Source organism: Triturus cristatus, chromosome 8 (assembly GCF_964204655.1).
Source record: "Triturus cristatus chromosome 8, aTriCri1.1, whole genome shotgun sequence".
Classification (NCBI taxonomy): Eukaryota; Metazoa; Chordata; class Amphibia; order Caudata; family Salamandridae; genus Triturus; species Triturus cristatus.
Window position 1 is genome coordinate 410,263,443 of NC_140591.1, and position 26,689 is coordinate 410,290,131.

The following is a 26,689-nucleotide window of genomic DNA, read 5'->3' on the forward strand; positions in this document are numbered from 1 at the left end:
CTTGGCTGTGCATGGCCATTAGCAGTACGTGCCACCCTTCTTTGACCACTGTGCTTTCGCTTTTCCCCAGTCCCAGATGACTACCAACCTGGGGGACTTCTAGAGGAGAAGGCTCCCATGATCATGGAACAAAGAAGGTAGTGAAATGTGGCCATCATATCACTGCAGCTCGTTGTCAATTCTTGTTGGACTGGACATCAGGTTGCAAGCATATGGTGGGTTTTTACTGCTTTAGGGCAGACGATGACCCGTTGACGTCCACCACACTACCTTCACAGTGCGCTGCACTTTAACGAGTCATTCACAGTACTGGAAAAAAAGTGTTTCTGGTAAAAACACCAGAGACATGCTATTTTCCAAAATCTAAGTTAGCATGTGAGGCAAATGCTTCCCGCAAGTCCTGAGTTTGAGTTTTGTTTTGCCATATTGTATAGCATGCTGCACTCACTGACGTTACAGCAAAACCAAAGTGAAAGCACTCTGCACAAATGGAGTTTGCGGGGCTCTACAAATGTCCTACCACACAGTGTTCCTATACTTCTCACACTACCAATAGTACCCCACTTGTGTGACTGAGTTATCATAAGACACAAGGAAACATCACGATTTTGTCTTGCATATTTACCAATTTTGGTGATGTGGGCAGCTACAGTATTTAGGCCAGGGCTCATTCGGCATCCAGGAATACATGTCCGGCACAGACATTTCTGAAAACATGGTGCCTAGTGTAGGATGGGGAGGTGTAGCTTGCATAGATCTCAATACCTTTTCTTACACAGAATGACTTGCAAACACCAAACTTTGGTTAAATCATAGATATCCTCATATGTTTGTGAAGGAAAATTATGGAATCTGAGAGTTTTATCAAATTTCCTATCACCCAGCATTCCCACACTACTCCCATTAAAAATTCTACTTCAAATATTCACCAAATATTGTGCATTTAGTACATTACTTTTATGGGACCTCGTAACAGCAATTTATGGGCTATGACCAGAAGTTAGATAAAGGTAAAGCAGAATTTCAAAGGAGTCAATAAACTTCAAAAAGCAGATTCATATTACACTGATCTCAAATTGCAATATACAAAACTCACAAAATGCTGGCAAATGTTCTTCAGAGATGTGTAGAGAGGTCAATTATAATACAAATGCTTTTTGCCTCAAATGCCCTGAATATGGTATCCACAATATCTGTTTCAAAGAGATGAATCCTCAGCGTGTTGAGCTCAAGGGGAGATGTTCTTTTGTACGTAAGAACTTTTTAAAACACAGTATTAGGTCCAGTTCAATGAAACAAGATTTGATGATGTGTAGGGGAAAAAAGTAGATGGAGGTGATAATATTTTCTTGTACCCAGCTGCTGCACCAACCCTACTTAAAGTGGAAATGGAGCAGGGCATTCACCATTTTTTCCTCATGTTCCGTAGGAACACCCTGCCATTAAAATCTGTTACAGGGGCTCGGAGTGGGTTGGTCCCGGTGGACGGATTGTGCAATCTTTGTTTTGCTTTCATACAAAGTTTAGAGCACAACCTTTTTGTATGCCCCTCACTTCATATTAGTCATTGTCACTTATTTGAAACCATTGTTTCTGAAACATGGAGTTCACTCATCAAAGGAGGCAATGTGATTTATTTTTGATCTAGTGAATGAAATGACATATTTTAAAAGTTTCACCATTTGCAAAAAGACATGTAACATATTGATAATGTATTCTGCATATTGTATAAAGTGGTTCTCATTGTAGATTCGTATCTTTGGACATATTTAATTTGCTTGTAAGTCCCTAGTAAAGTGGCACTACCTGTGCCAAGGCCCTGTAAATTAAATGCTACTAGTGGGTCTGCAGCGCTGACTGTGCCACCCACTTAAGTAGCCTCTTAAACATGTCTCAGATCTGCCATTGCAGCGTGTGCGTGCAGTTTTAAACTGCTATTTCGACCTGGAAAAGTAATACTTTTGCCAGGCCCAAACATTCCTTTTTAATACATATAAGTCACCCCTGGACAACCCACAGGGCAGGGTGCAGTGTATTTAAAATTTTGAACATATAACTTTTAGTTTTACATGTCCTGGTATTGAAAAACCCTTACGTTTTTCACTACAGCAAGGCCTAATCTCCCCTGGGATAACATTTGAGTTACTGTATTACATTTAAAAAAGTGAAACTCCCAATGGGGATCAGGTAACCAGATCATGTTGGGTGTCTTTGGAATTGCAATGAAAATTCTCTCTTATGGTAAAGTCGGATTTACAATTACAATTACAATTTTGAAATGCCACTTTCAGAAAGTTGTAATTTTCCTTCCTCAGTCATTTAGTGGCTGTAGCCTCTCTCCGAGTCACATGACTGGGTGTAGCTGACAGTTGGGCTTTGTGTATTCCTCAAACACAGCCACACACAACAGAGAGCTTAGGTGTGCCCGGATGGGCCATCACTGGCAAGATGGTAGGGCGGAGCATGGCACAGCCATACTTACACTTGAATAGGCTGTGTCCTGCCTCCACAAAAGGGCTGCATACCCCCTGAGTCAGTCAGGAGCCAGGGCAGGGGTGGCAAGAAACCTGTGCACTTCAAAGGAAAACCTCTAGAAACTTCTCCCACTTCAACGGAGGCACCTGGTAGAAATATTGGAACCTAAGACACCAACTCTTCAGTACACTTCTGGACCAGGAAGAGGGACTGCTGTGCTGCTGAAAGGACTGCCACTCTGCTGGACTGCAGCCCTGTTGGACTACTGCCTTGTTGGACTGCAGCCTTGCTGGAATGCTGCGCTGATGCCCTTCTGTTCTCCTGCCTGAGTCAGAGGATTGGACCTGCACCTGAACCAAGGACTCCCAGAATGGCTCAAATGGCTAGTCTGCTAGCCTCCCTTTCAGAGCCACAGGGACATAGCAGGCTAAGAGCCACCAGAACCAGATCCAGCTGCAACAAGCCCCTGATCCCCATGTGGTGCCCCTCAAGTCCTAAACTCTTGGTGTGGCCTCCGAGAGGCTGAATTTAATTTTTGGTGCCAAAACCTTGCCAATCACTCACACCCCCAACGTGAATTTCAGTCAACCAACTCTTTGCGCAACAGCATAGACCACTCACTGGGAGCGCCACCGCGAAGCTCCGGCCCACTAGCTCACAATGACAACAGGATCTTTGCAGTATTGCGACGACCATCTGCGACGCCAGGCTTGGTCTTCACTCTACATTGACGGTCTGCGACGCTTCTCTGCTCCTTGCAGCCTCCTCCACCGTGAACAGGATTCTGTGCGCTGGACTGAGAAGTTAACTTTTCAGCAGGACTAATTTCGTCCCTGTATCCGACCGGTGCTGCATCACTGTCAGCCTGAACTTGCGACTTTCTCCCAGTCTCACATCACCAGATAGCCGTGAGTGGCGCTTTGAGCGTTTTGGCGCTATTTTCACTGAAATCTTTCAAATTGCATATCTCTGGTTCTACTGATCGGATTTTTGATGTTTTTGTCTTGATTTATTTAATGCATTTTGCACTATCATTCTAAATGTGAGTGTTCTTGGGTGTGTTTTCACTTTATCACTGTTTGAAGTGCTGTATAAATACTTTATATATTGCCTGTAAGTTAAGACTGACTGCTCTGTGCCAAGTTACCAGAGGGTTGAGCAAATGTTACTTTGGGGTTTGCTTGTGCCTCACCCTGACAAGGATTGTAGTTGCTGCTTTTCACCCCCTCAACCAGTAACCCAATTTCTCATGGGGGGCTCAAGGGAATGGGCTCCCCATGAAGAGTTCTGCACTTAACACCTAACATGAATTGGGTGTCTGGAAGTAGTGGGATCTCTGTAAAGACTTGTCCACAGAGTGAAAGATGTGCGTAGTAGGGGCTTGACCATTCAATTAGGGGTGTGATTATCTGGAGGAAGTGGGCTCTCCATTACTTTTTTGTCAACAGGAGCTTTTTTTTGTTTAACTTTTCCACCTGTTCTGTGGTACTCCCACAGGAACCAGCGAGGGCCCCTGTTATCTCATGGAAGTCCTGTGGAGTCTCTGTGAAATGTGCAAAGTACAAAGGCTGTGCATAGAAATGGGGTTAACCACCAAATGCGGTTTGGGTGTTTAGAGGGAGTGGGTTCTCTGTGAACAATACCACAAAGAGCTAAGGCCGTATGTAGTAGGGGCATGACCACCTAAGAGGGATTGTAGGTCTTGGGGCGTGGGCTCTCCATGAACAGTTGTGCAGAGAGCTACTTTGTACATAGTAGGGGCTTGACCACCTTAGGGAGAATGGGGGCCAGGATGGAGTGGGCTCAAACTGAAGAGTTCTGTATAGCGTGTGGGCTGTGTGCAATAGGGGCCTGGCAAAGTAAGGTTGGGCCCCTAATGCACACAGTGTATGAAGCAAAGGTTGTTTGTTGTAGGGGCTTGGCCAAGTGCGTCTAATTGATTATGCACAAGAAGGTCTCACATGAGTAGCCTAGGACCTGCTACATGAAATATTTGTTTAACCCTAAGAGGGTACCTTTAGGGTCCCCTCTTAAATCTACGGAATGTCATAGTACCCACTACTCTGGCCCCTTCTATCTTATTTTAAATTTCAGGATATGGGGAATGAGTCTCTATGTCATGTAATAGTGGCTGCAACATTTCTGTCTGTGCTTTAGCCAGCCAATCAGATTCTTTGGTACTGCAGGACCAGTCCAAGCCTGTGATACCAAACAGCTCGACTAGAAATCAGCCAATCAGAATGCTCTTCCTTTTTAATTTTCTGTACCTTGTGATAATAAATATATAAATCCATATAGACAGATACAGGGCCTTTGTGTCAGCTCGGTTCTGCCACTGGTCTGTCTGTCATTTACACTCTGCTTCCATTTATGACAACGTACTGCATGGAGTAATAGTTGAGTCCACATCAGTCATTGTCTCGCTTGCCCTGTCATTTTCTGATAACGTGTGCACTTGGACCTAAAAACGAGAGTGCTTCAGTGTCGGGTTTGGTTGGACAGTCCCTTAGTTTCTAATTTTCTTTCTTCTATAGTTTCATCTTTTATTTCTTTTCTTCTCCTCTTATTATTTTAATGTTTCTTAAAAGGATACCACAGCTCTCCAGGCAATGCCAATGCTTACTTGCCACCCATTTCCTCCACAACCCATGTGGACACTTCTTCTAAACCAGGAACCCATTATAGAAGGCTGCTGTTCATAGAGTATCATTGGTTTACCATTCCAAGGTAGCCAACACGTTGGTTTAATATGCGGTGGCTATGCTGGAACTTTAAAACAACAGTAGACTATTTACAATAGCTCTGCAATAAGGACACCCACTGCTATGTTTAGTTAATTCAACACATGTCAGATGTGTTTAGGCAAAATGTTTTCTTTTTTCTGCTTGCATTCTTTTACTTTATCTTTCATAGGTTGTTGAGTTTGTGTGCGTTTTATTGTGGTTGTGTCAGAGGGGGACTGAAGAAATGGAGTCTATGGATGTATGAATGCATGCACGAGTGCAAAGATGAGTGACCGAATGCATGTACACTGACTGATTGAGTCCTTAAACCCATCAATTTTACAAAAGGCAATTAAACTCATAAGCCAGACTTATTGGCACTGGCAATGCTGGTTTGAGTTGAGAGCAAGACTAGTTTCTCCTGTCCTTTTTTATCTTGTTGGACTTCCCTTGCAATTTGTTTCTTACCTTGTGATGGTGGATGAACTGATCTCTCGCTCCATGTCAATGTTAATCCTTACAAGGTGGACTCTGAAGTTAATGCTTGAACCGAACTGCTGTGCCCTTTCTGTGAAAACAGTCAAAGGAAATCAGCTTTTTTATTGTAAAGATTTTGGGGAATTCTTATAAATGTAAACACTATCTGTGGTCGCCAAGTATTGACGGCCGGTGCAGGTATGAGAGGGGTGGGAGGGGAGATAATTTGTCAGACGACGACAAGGGAAAATAAAATTAAAAAAACCAAAACCACTTACCCTGCTCTCGCCTCATCGCTGCTCGCCGCATCACCGAATCGGCGCAAGGGAAGTGGTTTTAATTTTTAAAAAATGTTATTTTCCCTCTCCAAAGTCTGCTGCCCCCCCCACCACGCACCGCTTTTACCTGCACTGGCCATCATTGTCGCCAAGTCATTTGCAGAGCAGTGCTGGCCCTGTGCAGTACATAATTCTTGGCCTTTCATACATTTCACTGTTGGAGAGCCCATTAAACATATCATGTGTGCAGTCAATGGTTACCACACATAAACGCATAAACGTCAAATGCACAGAGTAAAAGATCATTTTAAATTAACTTCTCATGAAATTGCATTTATATTGACTTCCATAATTCCTATATTCTCTGTAGAACATATATTAAACATGGTTTTCACTTGTCTTACACAGGAAAAGGACGTCGCACCTACAAGTTCATCTCGCCCTACAGGAAAGAAATCTTACTGGGATATTGTGAGAAATGTGGTCATCTTTGGAAGAGGTTGAGTAGAGTAATGTTCTGACCCTCATATGCGGTTTAATCACTTATTGGCTTTCACCATGTAGACACATTACCAGCACTGTGGAATTCCATGCAGACATTCTTGGTAGTTGGAATCACAGTGACTGGCTGGAATCTTTACATGGAATTCCTGCAGTTATTAGTTAAACCTAGAATTCTAAATGCTACTTCTTATAAAGACATTCACCACATGCTTTAGGCTGGGTGTAAATGTTTGCTTTAAACAGGTGGTGAATGCCTGCATGAGTCCGGTACAGGAGGGAGGTGAGGGCATGGTGAGGGCCAAGGAGGTGGTCTACTGACAGAATATCGACACCTCAAATATCCCCAAACCAAAAATATCAAGTTTTAAATATCGATGTCAAAAATATCGACATCCTATATTTATAATGGTAAGTGCAAAAATATTGGGGGGAAAAATATCGATGTCAAAAATATCGTTGTACAAAATATTGATTTTGAGATATATATATATATATATATATATATCTCGCACACAATCCAGTGCCCCGTTCTTGAAAAAAACTCACTGGTGCCGTGACCTCTATACAAAGACGTGTTTATTTTAAGTAACGGAATTTCCTACGCCTTTCGGAATTTCAATCACTCCTTGTTCCCGGGCAGGGATTCAAAGTGCAAATGTTTCTTTTAAAGTTACAGTGTTCATTTCCTGTCAACTTAATAAACATAGTAAACATACTATCGTCCTCATTGTTGCAACATAAAGTTTTTGTTCAAAATGTTTCCATTTATCAAAGCGAGGCAGAATACAATGAATCCAAATTATTCAATTGTTGCATATGTTTTTAAACCTTATACATTTCCATTGAAACATGAAATTCATTTAGGAAAGCCACAACCGTTTGTAATGCCATAATTATTATCATTATACCCATGTGGGTCATATTTATACTGAGTAGTGATACAGCACCTGCTGACCTACATACATGCACCTACTAGCATTGCGGCCTTCAAATATATGTTATTCAGCTCAAGTGAGCATATGATCCCCATAGTACAATGTCTTCTTATAAACGTTGCAACAAGATACATCTGCTTGTCTGTAATCTGCTTCAATCCTGCAACAAACCAAATGATATCCATGTTAACCGAATGAACTACTGCGTGGTAAATAATAATGAAAAACTTTAAAAACCAGCCACAGTAATCGATATTGATATAAAATACTGCTGGTATTTCCTAAGGCTTTTAACCACACCAGAGAAACCAAATAAAACCAACATACAAGATGGGTCAATTGCAGTGGACATACAAAGAGAAATAGCTAACAAAACTTCGGTCCAGAATTTCTGTAAATAGCTACATTGAAAAAAATATGTGTGCCCAACCACCTGCATCCTGCTGATTACATTTAAAACAGTGATTACTCACAGTGGGATACATCTTTGATAATTTGGACGGCGCATAATGCAGCAACTATCTTGAAAGAAAATTAATTCTTTTAAAATTGGCTCTCCGCAACCCTTCATAACTCAACTCGCAGAGCGCTGACCATTCTTTTAAATGACATTTACATCCTGTTTCGGAATACATTTTCTGCAATTTATCCAAAACATCTTTTTCCCCTTCTTTACTATGATGCAGCAAATGGTACCATGTGCCTATCCCCAGTGTCTTTATCTTCATCTGTCTAGCAATCTGATATGCAAAGTCATACAGAATGCTATAATTAGTTTTTAAGAAACTTGCGATCTGGAAGAAACTCAAGCACAAGGCCCTACTTTCATTACCGGCCTGAATCAGAACTGTATCTCATGTAATTAACATATCATATTAAAAAAAAGTCCAAGGCTAACAAATCCCAGTTCTTGCCAGTCTTGCACAAGTCTTTTAGACATAACTAAACCACCAGCAGCGCAATCCTGAATAGGAGTATTGGCATGGTAAACCGAAATATTTTGAGAGTTATGAAACACCTGAATTCTCCGTGACAACGTGAGTAGCACTTTGTGCCCGATTACGATCTCGCTAGGAAAGCCCTCCGTACGACTCAAATCCAGAAGGCTTTCCAAGCGAGACATGCTGCCTGAGTCCGCACGAATGAGTTCGAAGCTGCTGTATGCTTACGGACTCGGTTCGCTTGGACTCCCATTGAACTCTATGGGAGCCCGTGTACAGATGCGTACACAGGCCCACATAGCAGAAAAGGGGTGGGTGGGGAAAAGCGTACACCCTATGGTGGGCAACCCATGGTGCCCGCCACACTGTGCATGCCTGGATCGGGGGACGCATGGGCACACCCCCGTGACAGATTCAAAGTGCCCTGGGTGAAGAGGGCCCTGATACGGTCCCCCAGAGTACACTTCCAACAGCCGTTTCGTCTCGCTGAGACCGAGATGAAGTGGCTAACAGAATCGTGCATCGTACTCGCTCGGTCGGAATACGGCTCCATTGCGTGGCACGATTCGTACAGACAGGTTCGGGTCCCAGAAACAATTAGGTTGGCGCGTATGCGATCTTTGCATCGTACTTGGTCGTTCAGACTTGTGTACAATTTGGTCATAAACAAGGGCTATGAATCGGTTCTGGGAAAACCAAATCCGATTCGGAGTTCCTCCGAACAACATTGTAATCAGGCCCTTTATATCTCGTTTTCTTGGGGAGTTTTGCTACTTGCAAAAAGGTTAGTAATTTAGATGCACTTTCATTTATCATTTAATTCAGAAGAAAATGATCATATACTGTGTTTGATTCACTTATTTGGCTTAACAAATTAACCAGTGATGCCTGATAATATCTTGAAAAATGAGGTAGTGCTACGCCCCCGTGTAGTATATTCAATTGAAGTGTAGCTAATTTCACACAAGGCTCTTTGTTTTTCCACACAAATTTCCGAATCAGACCATCCGATTCTTTAAAAAAAGAATTAGGAACTTTCAAAGGGGGGTTAATAAAAAGAAATAAAAACAATGGAAGAACTGACATTTTGACCATCGATACCCGTCCAACTAATGACAGATTCAGTAGTGTACTTTTATAGACTCTTCACGTTAGCCAACGTCCTTTCGTAGTTTAATAAGAACAGCTCAGCATTTTGATCTGTAACTAGAATTTCAAGATACCTAATAAGGCCGGGTGATACACGTGGTAAACATGCTGGAATCTCTGATGGAGGCAAATTAAATGTAAGAAATTATGTCTTTGACTGATTCACCTTGTATCCCCCAATTCTTGTAAAATTTTCAATTTCATCCAACACATTCTTTATATTTGAGCCATCTGCCTTAAGATATAAAATTATATCATCCGCATACAGTTTTATTTTCGGCATCCCTGACATCTGGGGTATAATCTGTGCATTAGCCCAAATTTCAACTGCCAGCGGTTCAATGAAAAGAGCAAACAGCAGGGGGGATAATCCCTGCGGAGTGCCTCTATTGATGTTTACCCTCCCTGCTTCTGTTCCATTAATAGTCATCTTGGCTTCGGCATGGGTATATAGCTCTTTTAACATACCTAACATCTGACTAGAGAAACCAAACTTTGCCAATATTAAAAATAAGGCCCGCCACTCCACTAAGTCAAAAGTCTTCTCGGCCTCCATCATCAGTATTGTTGCCTTAATCTGATTCGCTGAAAAGTAATCGATTGCTTGTATTAAAAGATATGTATTAGTTGTCAGTAACCTCCCCGGCAGGAAGCCATTCTGATCTGAATGCACCACCTGTTGGGCTGAAGATGCAATTCTCCTTGCTCAGATTTTTGTAAAAATCTTATAATTCGTATTTAGCAGACTAATCGGTCAAAATAAATTAGGATCACTAGGATCTTTATCTTTTTAAAGAAAAATAATCACTGCTGACTCCTTGAATCCCTTAGGAACAGATGCTCCCTCTTTAATTTGATTAAAAAGATTCAATAAAACTGGAAGTTATTCCTTTTGAAACTTCCTTATAAACATCTACCGGGATTCCATCACAACCGCAGGCTTTTCAATGCTTCTTCAATTTTCAATGGTTCTATAGTAAAATTCAGCTGCTGGATATGTCCCTCTGAAACCTGTGGCAGCTCTAAGGAGCCAAAATATACGTTTTGATCACACTCTGCTATTATCTGCGTTTCAGAATAATTGTTTTAATAATGCAATAGGAAAATATCCGCGATCTTCTGACTATCCTCAGCTAATTGCTTAGATATTGGATCCATCAACAGATTTATTATTTGGGAACTCTTCTGACTTTTAGGGGACAAAGCTAAATATTTGCCAATCTGCTGGTTTTCCTCGTAAAGTTTCTTCGAGTTCACCTGTTACTCCTCCAGGTATAGAACAGCATCAAGATTGGATTTTTTTTGGGGTGAACTAATTGCTGGCTAATGGCAGGACAGAGATTTTTGTCAATTGTTTTTCAGATCATTCAGTAGTCTCCTTAATGTTCTCCCATCATTTGATTCCTAAACAGAAAGTGAGATGGCAGTTTGATAAATCATTTCTGTAGGATTCTATTTGGTTAAAAGAGACAAAAGCTTTTATGAAGGAATTCTTCATGTTTCATTTAAACACTGCCTCTATTTTTATTGTCTGGGAGACTTTTAAAGCAGCATTTAGAGGGCAAGTTATCTCCTATAAAGCAAATTGCTAAACAGCGTAAGCAAAAGCTGGAGGGGCTGCAAGCAGCAGTTGGCAGAGCCAAACAAAAGGTGAATGTAGTCTCGATTGAGGAACAATCGCTAAGAATATGGCAGCAGGAATTACTGAAAATTAAGGAGGAGTTAAGGGACTTCTTTTTGGTAGTAGAAATCATAGGGAGTAAAGCATATCTAACTTGATATTTTGTCTGAATACCCAAGGAGGCAATGGAAAAATGTCACCTGGTAGTGGGTGACATGACACACTTTCACATGCCTAGGCTTGGGTCAGGCGAGGATTAGGCCCTTCAGGCATTTATTAACGGGATTTTACCCGCTGGATTTTCCAGACAGTAAAATTGGGTCCGGTATTTCCCGCCCTGGAATATTCTGTGTTGAACACCAGACCCCTTACAATTGTGAGGCATAAAGTTTCAAGCCTGAAATAAGCTTCATACATGTCGCTATCAGGGCAGTAATGTTTAGTAGCGATTTTAACTTTCTGAAAAAATGTCCTATTACTTTGGAACACTGGTGGGCTGTTTAACACGAATCAGACTTCAGTTTAATCCTCAATGGGCACTGCCCAAATATGCTACAAGTGTATAGTGGGAATTGGGCTGCATCTGACAGATAAATGCCTGTGTCTTTACATGTGACCAACTATTCCAATATTAGAACCACTAGCTGATGTACATTTAATTGAAGTAAGCTTTTTGGTACAAATGGTTAACTTTTTCAGCCTGTGTATGAACTGGCTATACATAAACAAAAGCTGCTTCTTTTATAGATGGAAAACAAACATTTAAAATGTATAAATACGCATTGCTGTCCAAAGTTTTTGCAAAGTGCACATTGTGCGCCTAAGTCTGTTAAGCGTAGAAGAGGACCTGAATATAAATACACAACTGCCTTGCAACTCACAAGGGAATGCACACATGTCATGAAAACACTCTTGAGGTTGCAAACCATTGAATGGTAAGGGGCTGACAAGAGCAGCTGGTATTCATTCATGCAGTAGAAGCTGTTCATTTCGGACACCTACCATGGTCTATGTGCATATTACCAGCATCAGTGGGTGCTGAGAATGAACAGCATGGTATTCCCACCTAATGCTCTTTCACAAAGTCCCTTTTTTGGCATTTTTCTTTTAAGATACAGAGGGGGAGATTTACTAGATTTTGTGCTGTGCTTGCATCAAAAAACGGACGCAAATCGGTGCAAAATCTTTTTTTCCCAATTTACTTTAGCGTCGGAAATAACGGAAAAGTAATGTATTACTTTGCGCCATGGGGCTGACCAAGGGTGGTGCATGGGTGTTCCAACTTACTAAATAAAGTAGATAGGGTTTAGCGTGAGAAAACTGCACCCTTTTAAGTTGGCACAAGAAAGGACCAATGCTTTCATTTCTCCTTCCTTTTCTGACTTTCCATGTGTGCTGCACTTTACAGCACACATACAAAGTGGGAAAATGGTTGAAGTGAGTCTGTGCATAGTATTTTGTACTGGAAGGGTTCCTCCCAGTGCCAAACCTATGCTAGACTCACGGAGACACCCTTGCACCATAGCGCAAAGGTGTCTCTGTGGCACACAGCAGCAGATTTCAGTGAGAGGGGGGGAGAGTGCCTTATTTTAGAAAATAGGGCGCTCTCCTCCTCTCTCCTTTTCACGTAGTGCAGCGCAGCATTTGCGGTTGCGCAGTCCGCTCCGTGAAAAAATAGTAAATCTGCCTCTGAGTTTTCGGTGCATACACATTGCAATTGCAGAGATGGATGTCTGTTGACTGTTACATGTCTTCATTTGCTGCAGTGCACATTTGGGTGCACTGCTGATTCTCTGCTGCACAGCCAGCGGAAGCTCTGAGTGATGGATGGGCCATTCTCCACTCAGGCATTTTCCCAGTGGGCTGCAGACAAGGGGGTTCCTTTCAGAACAGGATGGGTGCCATGACCCATATGTGCTCCCCTGATCCATTCTAATCCCAGCTCCTGCAATGTGGGCTGGCTGAACCGTTTGGCAAAGGCTGGTTTTGCCCTCCAGTCCGGCCCTGCAGACACCTAATGCATGTGTGCCTGTTTCCACACTTTAAGCATTCGTGTTTGGAACAGCAGTCTAACTTAGAACATTAGGTTTTACTATATGTCCAATGTGCATTTTCCCACTCCTTTAGTTATTTCTTTTTGTAGCTTATCCCCACATAATATGCGAGCTAGGTGGGACAAAAGCAACTTATTTGCTGTAGTTGTTTTTTTAAAATTTTTATTTTTATTGCATTTCAACATAAGTCAATGAAATCAGCATACATTTCCGCCTCGCAGGGCGCATAACTCAACTTATTTGCTGTAGTTATTGGAGACATCCACAGCCACCGCTAATCCAATGCTTAGCTTGCAACCATGCCGCCTCCACGTTTTGCCTCATCCCTGGCATAAACGTCTGATTGGTCTAAATCAATCCACCCTCACTGCTTCTGGAAAATCTCTGGCCATACTGGAATAGGGCAGAGCATTTAAACACAGCTATGCAACGCTCATGATACACACCTGTGCATAATATATGAAGTAAACCTATGATCACATTTTAGACACCAACAAAGCAATAAGAACTTTGTCAATTAAACTCTTTGCCAGCTCCATTTCCTTCTCCTTGGAGCCTTCTTTGCATCTTACCTCGTTATGTACAATTTTAAAGATTTAAACACACTCTTCTTTCCAGTGTTCTCTTTTAGTGACATCATCAAATGACGCCAGTGGCTTTGTTAGCCATGTCAGGCTATTTTTTACGATCATCTGGTCTCCCTGTTACATGTTTGATACTTTATAAAGCATACTTGTACAATCTCAGACCGATCGAAATCAAAAACACTTCTTGATGTAATGAAGAAACTTTTATTTATTTAATTTTTGAGCTATTTATATACCATACCTCATGGGTAGTGGAGCACTTCACATAAAACAACATAGTATATATAGCTAGCTAACAATTTCTGGAGGTAGAGTCTATAGCTGTGCTTTCCAAACGTTTTAGAATCACCACCCACTTTATAGTGTACAATCTTTAGCGACCCTCCCAGCTTTAATGGGCACGAGGCGGGCGATTTTTACAGATAATAAAGCACCATGTGTTAGCACATTGTTATTTGCAAAAAACACAATTTCCGTTGAAATGGTCACTAAATTTGCACAGACATGCAGTTTTATCAATAAAACTATTTACACACCAATGATAATGTGTGAAAATTGGGTTTCAATGAATATTTATTATTTGTGCACAAGTGAAGTATCTTGATTTGTTTTGATCTGACTAAAATCTTTGGTTCCATCACACTTCAGAATTAAAAAAAAAAATGTGCTTCAATTTGCTTTCCTAATTGCTGAATGGGTACAGTTCATCTACAAGTATTCACATTTTGTTGTGTGTTCCTTTTACACTTCATGTACCCTAGCAGCATTGTCACATAATTTACTTTAATCTTCTTTACCTGACTGCAAAGTGAGGGGAGTTCGTAAACACAAGTCCCCAAAGTAAAAGATAAGCTGCAGAATAAATGGTCTGACAGTTATTTTTGAAGTGCTGCAAATGTGACATGAAAAATACAGGGGCCCATTAGGATGTAGGGCGGATCGCTACCACCCGCATGGCAGAGGCGATCCGCCCCACAACCTCCCCGCCCGCCACCCATTTCCCCCCCCCGCCATATTAGTATGGCAGGGGGTACCGTGGAGGACGAGAAGACCGTCCGCCGCTTTTCCGCCCGGTCGACAAGTCGACCGGGCGGAAAAGGGTTTAATATGGTGGCGATCCATATTCGCATGGGGGCGGAAACATGCCTTTCCATGGTGGCGTTGCAGCCACAGAAAGTCATGTGGAATTCTCTTCTGGGGGCAGGTACCCCCTGCATTGTCATGGACATGGTGGCAGGCACCTCGCGGTGCCTGTCACCTTGTGCATGACAATGCACGCAGTGCATTCCCAGCATTGTGGCGGGCGATGCTGTGAGCGCCGCCCACCACAATGCTGGGAATGGAGGACGCCACCACCACGGTGGCATCTTAGGGACCGCCGCACCACAGGTGGCCGGTCCCAGCACCGCTAGGGTGGCGGGCGGACGGAAGTTCGCCCGCCATCCTAATGGACCTCACAGAGTTTAAAGGCATCTTTATTTATTGCCTGGACTTTCACAACTCACCAAAAATCGTCGGGAGACCCACTAGTAGGTCAAGACACCAGTTTGGAAACACTGTTCTATAGACATAATTACAACTAAATCACAACAACAATAAGTATTGGGCAAATGAACAGATGTAACAGTAGCATGGTGGGTCTGTTAATAATCTGGTTTTCAGCAATCTGACTTTTTACAGTTTTTGGAAAGGCTAGGAAGTTCAAATTGCAACTAAGTTCTTGTGGAGTCTGTGTCAAGTTCTAGGGCCTCAATAGGAGAAACCTTGGTTGAGAGTTTTAGATTTTTAGGTCTCAGCCTATCAGACAGCACAGCTGTCTGGTTTGCTGAGGATATATTGAGGACATTCAGAAAGTTGACCTAGGAATACATTCCGCCCGTTGCTTACCATTGCCTTTGTGGTTTGTAACTCACATTTTCTGGTTTTCTATTTGCTGGCTTTATTTGCTTTAGGCTGTCCAGTCGAGTTTGTCCATCCCGTTCCCCAAACCTTGTTTGCTGCATTCTTCCATGAACTCACTTTCTGTAAACAGGCCCTTAAATCTTGCTATGCATTCAAAGACAGAGGTCAAATGTTAGTCTGTGTCTTCCAGGGATCTTGGTGTTTACTTTTCTTTCTCTGACTTCAAAGTGAGAGGATTTATGTGACAATCATGCTGGCTACTGGGGGTCGACTTGAGAAAAGATGTACACTCTTTTTTTTTTCTTGCACACAACAAAATGTAGATGTCTGCAAATTAACTGTGCTGATGATCAATTCAATACTTTGGATTATGACATTTTCACACATAATTGATTGTAACCTGTATATCTTTATCAGGAAAACAGTATGTGAGTGCAAATGTAAAGGTCATTTCATTTGAAGATGTGTTGTCTGTACTGGCAGTATGCTACATCACCATGCATACCTCATGTCACTCCACTCTACTTTACACCACTCCATCTCTACTCTACACCACTCCACTCTACTCTATGGCAATGCATTCTACCTCAGACTACTCTACTATGCACCACTGTACTCTTTGTCACTAAACTCTACACCACTCCACTCTATGCCACCCTGCTTTGCAACACTGCACTCTATGCCAATGCACTCTATGCCAATGCACTCTACTCTGTACCACTCCACTCTAAGCCAGTGCACTCTATGCCAATTCCCTCTAAGCCACCCCACTCCAATCTACTCTCCACCACTCTATGTCACTGCACTCTGTGCCAATGCACTCTGCACCACTTTACTCAAAATCAATGCATTCTACACCATTGTACTCTGTCATTGCACTCTATTCAACTCTGTGTCACCGCACTCTATGCCACTCTATTCTATTCTGCACCACTGTACCCTACAGCACTGCTCTCTACGCCCCTCTACTCTATGCCACTGCACTCCACACCACTCTACTATACACCACTGCACTTTGTCACAGTATACTGTGCAACTCTTCACTCTCTGCCACTCTACTTTATGCCCCTTTACTATACGCCACTGAACTCTATGAACACTGAACTCTACGCCACTGAACTCCACGCCAGTCTACTCTGAGCCATTATAATCTACTCTGCACCACTGTACTATACGACACTCTCCTCTATTCCACTGCACTCTACACCACTTTACTGAAATAATCTGCTCTATGCCACTGCAGTCTATGCCACTCTATTACACTCTGTGCCGGTACACACTACGCCACTCTATGCCACTGCTCTCTACACCACTTGAACTATGCACCACTTTACTCAAAACCAATACACTCTACACCACTGCACTCGATGCCAATCTACTCTGCAACACTGCACTATACACCACTATACTATATGCCACTGCACTCTGCGCCACTCACTCTACCATTAGTTTGTCACTTTACTCTGCACCACTTTAAGCACTGCACTCTACACCAATGCACTCTACTCCACTCTACTTCACACCACTGTACTCTATGACATTTCACTCTGCAGCACTGCACTCTACAACCCTCTCCTCTGCAGCAGTGCACTCTCTACCATTGATCTCTATGCCACTCTACTCTGTGCCACTCTACTCTACTCTAAGCCATTGCACTCTACTGTAAGCCACTCTACGCCACACTACTGCACTCTACGCCAATGCACTCTATGCCACTCTAATTTACTATGCACCACTTCACTCTGACACTACACTCTATGCCAATTCACTGTATGTCTCTCTATTTTACTCTGAACTACTCTACTTTATGCCAATGCACTCTACCCCAAACTATTCCACCAGGCACAACTGCACTCTTCGCTACTACGCTCAACACCACTCCACGTCACTCCATTCTGTGCCACCGTACTCTGCAACACTGCACTCTATGTCACTACACTCTGTGCCAATGCTCTCTACTCTGTACCACTCCACCGTATGCCAGTGCACTCTATCTCAAGTCCCTCTATGCCTCCCCATTCTATTATACTCTCCACCACTCTATGTCACTGCACTCTGTGCCAATGCACTCTACACCACTTTACTCAAAACCAATGTATTCTACGCCAATCTACTCTGCACTGCTGCCCTCTATGCCATTGTACTCTGTCATTGCACTCTACGCCACTCTATTCTACTCTGTGTCACTGTACTCTATGCCACTCTATTCTACTCTGCACCACTGTACCCTACAGCACTGCCCTCTATGCCACTCTACTCTATACCACTGCACAGTATGCCTCTCTACTCTGCGCTACTGCACTCTTTGCCTATGCACTCCACGCCCCGCTACTATACACCATTGCACTCCACCACAATATACTCTGCAACTCTTCACTCTCTGCCACTCTGCTTTATGCCACTCTGCTCTACGCCACTGAACACTAGGGCCACTGAACTCTATGCAAATCCACTCTAAGCCACTTTAATCGTTTTGGCACCACTGCACTCTCCGGCACTCTCCTCTATACCACTGCACTCTACAGCACTCCACTCTACTCTGAAATAATCTTCTCTATGCCAATGCAGTCAATGCCACTCTATTACACTCAGCGCCACTCCACACTACACCACTCTACGTCACTGCTCTCTATGCCACAGAACTCTGCACCACTTTACTCAAAACGAATACACTCTATGCCAGTGCACTCAATGCCAGTCTACTCTTCACCACTGCACTATACACCACAATACTCTCTCTATGCCACTGCACTCTGCACCACTCTACTCTACACCATTGCAGTCTATGTCACTTTAATCTGCACCACTGTAAGCCACTGCACTCTACACCGATACACTCTATGCCACTCTATTCTACACCATAGTACTCTATGACACTCTACTCTGCACTATCACTCTACAACACTCTCCTCTGCAGCAGTGCACTCTCTTCCACTGATCTCAATGTCACTGATCTCAATGCCACTTTACTCTAAACCACTCCACTGTATACCATTGCACTCTACTCCAAGCCACTCTACACCACTCGACTGCACTCTACGCCAACACCCTCTAGGCCACTCTAATCTACCATGCTCAACTGCACTCCGACAATACACTCTATGTCACTGTATGCCTCTCTATTCTACTCTGCACCACTCTACTCTATGCCAGTGCACTCTACCACACCCTACTAAGCACCACTGCACTCTTTATCACTGCACTCTACACCACTTTAGTCTAGGCCACTCAACTCTGCACCACTCCACTTGACGCCACTCCACTCTGCAACAATGCTGTCTAAGCCAATGCACTCCACTCCACTCTACCCTGCACTACTCCATGCTGTGCCATTATTGTATGTCACTGTGCCCTACACCACTACTCTATGCCGCTGCACTTGGCCCGGCACCACTATACTCTAGCCTGTACCTCTCCACTTCCCTTCACTCTTCTCTGAAACAATATACTCTACGCGACTTCACTCTGTGTAACTGTACTCTGCGCCACTCTGTGCCACTCCACTTTACACCACTGCACTCTACACTGTGCCACTCTACTCTAAACCACTGCACTCTACACCAATTCACTCTACACCATTTTACTCAAAACCAATGCACCCAAAGCCACTGTACCTACGCCATGTTATGCCACTATACTCTACAACATTCACCTCTATGCCATTGCACTCTATGCCACTGGATGCTATGTCACTCCACACCATTGTGCTGTATGTCACTCCACTCTACGCCACTCTTTTCTACTCTGTACCACTGTATTCTATTTTACTGCTCTCAGCACCACTGCAATCTATGCCACTGCACTCTACACCACTCTACTGCTCTCTATGCCATCCATTCTACTGCACTCTATGCCACTGCACTCTACAGCACTGCACACTCTACTCTAGGCCAATACACTCTACACCAATCATCTCTGGAACACTCATCTCTGTGGGACTGCACTCTACCCTGCACAACTTCACTCTACTTTGCCCCACTTCACTCTATGTCACTCACTCTATATTGTTTTACTTTGCAACACTGCTGTCTCCGCCACTGAACTCGATGCCACTCCACTCTGCATCGCTCCACTCTACACCACTGTACCCTATGCCAATCCACTTCAAGCCACTCTAATTTACTCTTTACCACTGCGCTCTACGCCACTTCACTCTACTCTATGCCACTTCAGTCTACGCCACTCTATTCCACTCTGTGCCACTCCACACTATGCCACTCTATTCTACACTGCTGCACTCTATGCCACTGCCCTCTACACCAATGGTCTCTACAACACTATACTTCAAGCCATTATACTCTACGCCGCTGCACTCTATGCCAATTTACTCTGCACTACTGCACTGTACGCCACTATGCTCTACTCTGCGCCAATGCACTCTATGCCACTATACACCATTGCAATCTGTCACTTTACTCTACACTGCTCTAAGCCACTGCACTTTATGCCAATGCACTCTACTCTACACCACAGCACTGTACTCTGCACCACCGTATTCTGCAGCACTGCACTCTACACCACTGTACTAAAAGCCAATGCGCCTTACGCCACTGTACCTACGCCAACTACTTTGCACCACTGCCCTTTACACCACTATACACTACAACATTCTACTCTATGTCACTGCTCTCAATGCCACTTCACGCTATGTCAATCTACAAAATTGCATTCTGCATCACTGAACTTGATGTTACTGCACTCTATGCGACTCTATTTTACTGTGCACCACTATACTCTACATCACTGCTCTCTGCACCACTTTACTCTGCACCACTCTACTCTGCACCACTCCACAACTCTGCACTCTACGACCCTTCACTCTACGACCCTGCACTCTGACACTCTATTCTGCATAACTGCACTCTATGCCACTGCACTCTACTCTGCACCACTCAACTCTATGCTACTCTACTGGACTCTCCGTAACTGCACTCTACACCACTACACTCTATGCCACTGCACTCTACACCGATCTACTCTGCATCACTGTACTTTACACCATTTCACTCGAGGCCACTCTACTCCACTCTACTACACTCCACTCTACGACACTCCACAATACTCCACTCCATGATGCTCCACTGCATTAACCTCTGCTCCACCAACACTCTACTCCATTATATGGCACACCACTCTACAGCACCCTACTCCACTCTATGCCATTCCACAACACTACTCCACTCTACAAAGCTGTACGCAACTCCATCTTTGCCACTCCATGCCACTTTACTCCTCTCTATTCTATGGCACATCCTCCACTCTACTCCACTCTATGACAATCTACTCTACTCTACGCCACTCTACTCTACTCTATGCAACACCCCATGCGCCACTGCCCTCTGCTCTACACCACTCTACAACACTCTACTCAACTCTTACACTGTACTCCACTCTAAGCCACTCAACCATACGCCATTCAACTCTATGGCACTCTACTTCCTCCACACACTTCACAACACTGTATGCTATTCCATGACAGCACACTTCACTCATCTCCACACTACTCAACTCTACTGTTAGCCACTCCATGCCACTCTACTCCACTTTATGCCATTTCACTCCATGCCACTCTCCTTTACCCCACAAACTTTTCACCATACTGAACAGCAGCCCCTCTGGTGTACAACATTGCTGAAACGTATTGGCAAAGCGAATAGCTTTTTCTTAGATGAGACCAATTGGCTTTGCCAGTGCTTGTTTTGTAATAGAAATATTTATAAGCTGAGCCTATCTATCTCTTGTGTTCCGCTGACCTTCTGTAAAGTGAAGTTTTCCCTTATAGGTAGGAGCCAGGCTGGGGCAAATTGCTTTTTGAGTAAGGCAGGCTATCTAGAAGTGAATTCAGGCCATGAGAGACGGCCAGTGTTGGTCTCTTAAAGTGAGTGCAATATTGTTTTGGGTAGACCAGCAATCAGGGTATTGCTGCCATCCAGGTGAGACAGACTAGAGGTTGGACCACTGTTCTGAGGTCTGCCGGTGTGTTAATTGGCTTGAACTTCCTGCAGAGGTGGAGCTGGGAAGAGGCAATCTGGTTGTCTGTGATATGTGGGTATTGTTTGGTTCGTTTCCAGGCAAAGGTAAAACCTGGTGACTTTGCTGATGGGACCATTGTGGGGGAGTTGCCTGAAAAGGAAAGCATATGGAACCAAGATTGCACAGGGGAGGTGCTTCTCTTGAACATAGGCGTGGGAACTATGGGGCATATTATCAAGGACGACGTTAAAATTATCGCCAGTTTAGCGGCTAAAACGGCGATAATGGGCTTGATAATATGCCCTGGAGAATTCCAATAGATTTCTCCAGGGCATATTATCAAGCCCATTATCGCCGCCATCCTTAATAATATGCCCCTATATTTTCACCACGATTAGTTTCAGAGAGAACGTGTTAATTCAGTCTTTTAGTGTCCCCCTTGACTTGCTCTTTCTCAGCTAGTGATGGATAAATGCATTCGAACAGCTAGTTCACAGAGGCTGCCACGTGGAGCAGCAGTCTAAATACTTTTGTGAATACTACAGTGTTGCAGTTATTTTCCCTCATTTTTTATCTGTCTATGGCAACTTCGTACTCTCAAATAAGACTAGAGTTTGAGCTGCCTTGTGCTTCACTGTTGCTATTTAGGACATTTGTATAATCCATTTGTGGGGCATGTGTTGCCAGCAAAGACTCCAAGAAAGTATTCGTTTTGAAGATACTTGACCTACTGAAGGAACAAGACCAAACGTTTGGCAGTCACGTTTAACAAAGTCAGCAATAAAACTAACCTTAGGAAAACAATTGAGAGAAAGTGTTCTGTTGCAAGCAGCATTTAGGAGTCTGCCAAGGAGATGGATTTTCTCAGAGAGGCTATATTTTGTCTCAAGAATAAAAAACAATGAATATTTGTTTTGTATTATTTTTTATACTTCAAAATTACCCTTTGTATTGTTTAGCGAACAACCTCAACAAACTCATACACTAGTATTTCCAACTCAGTTTTCCATTAATGGCAGAAAGCAAGTTCAGAGTCATATGAAGAGAAAGATCACTTAAATGTAGATGTTGAACACATGTGTGGATATGAGACTGAAGAGTTACTCCACTTCATATGTATTTGCCAAGAGGAACAATGGTATTTTCACACCAGTATTTAATATTTTGTGTTGTACCAATACTCACTACCCAAGAGGCGATTGAAGAATGCTTCTCAAGAGCAAATGTTCAGAGATATGCAAGACGGTAAAAGTAAAGTTAAGTAAAAGGTTTATTACCCCCTCATGGGGTCCTCCTTGTCCCAGTCCTTACATATGAGTATCTCACAAGAAAACTCTTGTTTGTAGAGCGCACTATCACCATGAGGTTATCGTGGCGCTGAGAAGGTGTGAGTCTAGGCACACATAGGACCTAGTGGGACTACTCCAATAGTCAAGTTTTCAGCTTCTTGCGGAATTCAAGAAGCAGGGTGGAGGCTCTTATGTCTAGCAGCAGGGCGTTACACACTCTAGGAGCAAAGTAGGAAAAGGATCGGAACAGAGTGTGTTTCTGTAGTCCAGCTTGCTTATGAGCAGGGCATGCATGACTGTTTTCCTGGTGCTGATATGGAGACATGTAAAAAACGTTCTCAGCAAGTTCAGGGTTTGGAAGCATGAGGCAGGGGCAGCATTGACTTTAGTCTGCTGTTGATGATGGCGAGGTTCTTGGCGCGAGTGGGTATTTATCCTGTCCCACAATGATATACTCCTCCCAAAGATCACAATTTTTATATTGTCGGTGTTAAGCTTTAGAAAGTTGGTCTTCATCTGGTAGTCAATTTCACTCATGCAAGCATTGGACTTGATCCGGGTACTGGGCGTCTTGTTCGTGAGGGAGAGAATGAGTTGTGTATCATCCGCGTACAAGAGGATGTTGATAATGTGAGCGCCGACGATGCTGGCTAGAGGGATCATTCATGCTTTGAAGAGCGTTGAGCTGAGGGAGGATCCTTGCAGAACTCCGCAGATGAAGTCATGGGTGTCCAAGGTGTACGGTGCCAAGCTGACTGACTGGGTCCTTCCAGTCAGACAGGAGCAGATCCATCAGAGTGCATGTCCTTGGATTCTGATGTTGTGTAGGTGTTGGATTAGGATGTGGTGGGAGACTATGTCAAAGGCTGCTGAGAGGCCCAGGAGGATGAAGGCTGCCTTGTCTCCTGTGTCCAGAGTCATGTGGATGTCATCCATGGAAGCGATGAGGGTAATTTCAAGCTGTGGTTGACTCTGGAACCAGATTGAGGGATGTCAAGTAGTTGGTGGTCATGGAGCTATTCGGTGAGGTGTCCGTTAGCACAAAGATCAGTCTGTAGTTGACGGATGTTGAAGCATATGCGGAGGGCTTCTTCAGTAATGGGAGGAATGTTGTGTGTTTCCAAGCATCTTGGAAGGTCATGAAAGAGGTGGAGGTATTCAGAATAGGTGTGAATATGGTGCTGAAGAGTTACAGTCATCTGGAGTAGGTGTGGTAGAGGCATGAAGCCGATGAGGACCCTGAGTAGATGGACTTCATGGTGAAAGTGGTTTCTGTTGTGGAGATGAAGGGCCATGTGGTTAACATTGGTTCTTCGGAAAAGAGCAAGAGGCATTTGACGAGGTTTGTGGGATTTGATTGTGGGCTGAAGTTTCCTGTAAGTGGCAGTGATTTTGTTGCTCAATAATTTAGAGAGATTGTTGCAGAGGTCCTGCGAGAAGGGGATCGAGTTGAAGGCAGCCAATGTTGAGGTTAAATCTTTCACAATGGCGAACATTTCTTTGCTTCTGTTGGTACTGACATCGATTCACTCTGCCAGAGCAGAACTGAAGAACCAAAGTAATCATGAAAAGAGTCAGAGAAATCCAAAGGATAATGTTTAATGAAAGTGTGACTTGAGGGCCAGGTATCTGTTCTACATATCCCCATTAAGGGAACCCCTGCTGCCTCTGCCCATGGAGTTGAAACCTCTTCAGTGGAACGCCCCTGAATGGAACTTGGCAGAGGAACACCTTCAACAGAATAAGTCTGAGAAATAGCTTGACATAGTCTTCAACACTGCCTTACCCTTGGTCACAGACCCCTGAACCACAAAGAGATGTAAAATATCTAAAGGAGCTGGTATGACCAAGACGAGATATATACTTAAAGCACGTTTAACATTTGGAGATTATCGAATGGAGTTGGCAGATGCCTCCTGAAAAATAGGATGGATGACTTCTTGAGAAAAATTAAATGAAGTTGCCACTTTTGGCATGAATTTAGGGTCTAAACATAGGTAAGAGTGAGAAATGGTTAGTGCCCCCAACTCCCCCAATCTGTGTACCGAAGTAATGGCTACCAAGAAAAGAGTCTCAGCAAACAGCCCTGTAAGAGAGGTTGACTCAAGAGGCTCAAAAGGATCTTTCTGAAAACCTCTGAGAACAACTGATAAATCCCAGGATGGTAAAGGGTTATATAGAGTTTGCTTCTGTAATTGAAAACTTCTCAGCCTCAAAACCAAAGGTGTTATTTGAGAAAGGTCTCCTGAAAACTGAAGGAAGACTCTATTTGCAGCCCACTGGGAATTCAAACTGTTAAGAAAGTCATCCCTCAGAAAATCCAAGATTTTAAAAGGGTCAATAGTAGTAGGAGGACAGGCTTCTCTAGATGCACCACCTTCAAAACATTTTCCAATGTTTTTTATAGGAATGAATAATAGAGTTGCAACTTGAAGATTCATGGTTCATAGCCACCTGTTTGGAACATCCTAAGCTTTCTAACCTTAGCCATTCAAGAACCAAGCTGTTAGATGTTGATGGCTGTATTGATGAACCATTAGGAGAGGAGACTGCAATGGAAGCAAAACCAACCAAAGATGTAAAAACTACCCCGTGACAGGCTGAGAAGTATCGAAAACCAAGTGCAGCGTTCCAGAATAGGGTTACAAGAGTCGCTCTGACCACCTCCACTTTGATCTTCTGTAAGACACTTGGAAGGAAAGAAATCTTAGGGAATACATAAAGCAACCCCTGAAGCCAGGGAATGGCCATGGCATCCAATGCACATCTGTGAGGAGAGATTGTCTCTGAGCAAAACTGTGGCCAAATTGCATTGGTCTGTGATGGAAATAGTTCCAACCACGGGGTGCCGCACCTGCAAGATATCTGAGAGAATTGGTGTTTGGGCAGGTGAAAGTTGACTGAGGATGATACATTGTGACTCAGGCTGTCCGCCAACAGTTTAACTCCCCCTTCATGTAAACTGCTGTCAACACCAGGACCCACTACTCTGCCAACGCAATTATTTGTGTTGGTAGCTTGTTGAGAGAACCCAACTTTGTTGACCGCCTTGCCAGGTCAGGTAGCACCATGCTACTTGATTGTCTGTCCTGATTATGACATTCTTCTTCTGCAAAGAGACCTGAAAGAAGAGAAGAGCTTTCAGAATGGCATACAACTCCCACCAATTGGAAGACTGCCTCTTTTCCAAGGGAGAGCATGGGGCATTCTGTTTTGACACTCAAGAACTGCTCCCCAACCCCAAAGACTGGCATATGTGGTCAATATCATTGGAGATTGATGTTGAAAGAGCACTCTCTTCTTGAGATGCTCTTCCTCTAACCACCATGAAAGATCTTGGAAAACACTGGGGGTAACTGGAATCCACTGTTCGTTCTTCCCTGAGCTCGATGACCAATGGCCCAAGATGTGATTGACCACAGGTTTCAGGTGGAAATGAGCCCATGGGACTACTGCTGTAGATGCTGCTAGAAGACCCTGAACCTGAAGCCAGGTCCTGGCAGTTGTTTGTGATTGCTCAGAGAGGGTGCAAACAATGGACACTATGGTTCTACCTCTGTTGTCTGGTAGAAAGACCGCACCAACAGTCATTGTCAAACCAGGCTCCAATAAATTGCCTGATCTAGGTTGTCACCAATTGCACCTTCTGTAGGTTTAACAGGGATGCCAGGTCTTGGAGTGAGGTGGTCACCATTGTCACAGCTTCCTCTGCCTTAGAAAAAGAGGAAGCATAAATTAACCAGTCATCAAGATTTGGAAAAAAAGTAATGCCCTTAAGTTA

The 26,689-nt window shown here is 43.5% G+C and overlaps 1 protein-coding gene across 1 annotated transcript in view; it reads left to right on the forward strand.

The window, feature by feature from the left end:
- LOC146802215 (guanylate cyclase soluble subunit beta-2-like) overlaps positions 1-26,689 on the forward strand; it is a 194,387-nt gene that overhangs the window by 93,831 nt on the left and 73,867 nt on the right. Inside the window, exon 7 of the mRNA XM_085623736.1 lies at positions 6,362-6,452. Within this exon, the coding sequence (XP_085479862.1) occupies positions 6,362-6,452 (91 nt within the window). The remainder of the gene's footprint in view (positions 1-6,361; positions 6,453-26,689) is intronic.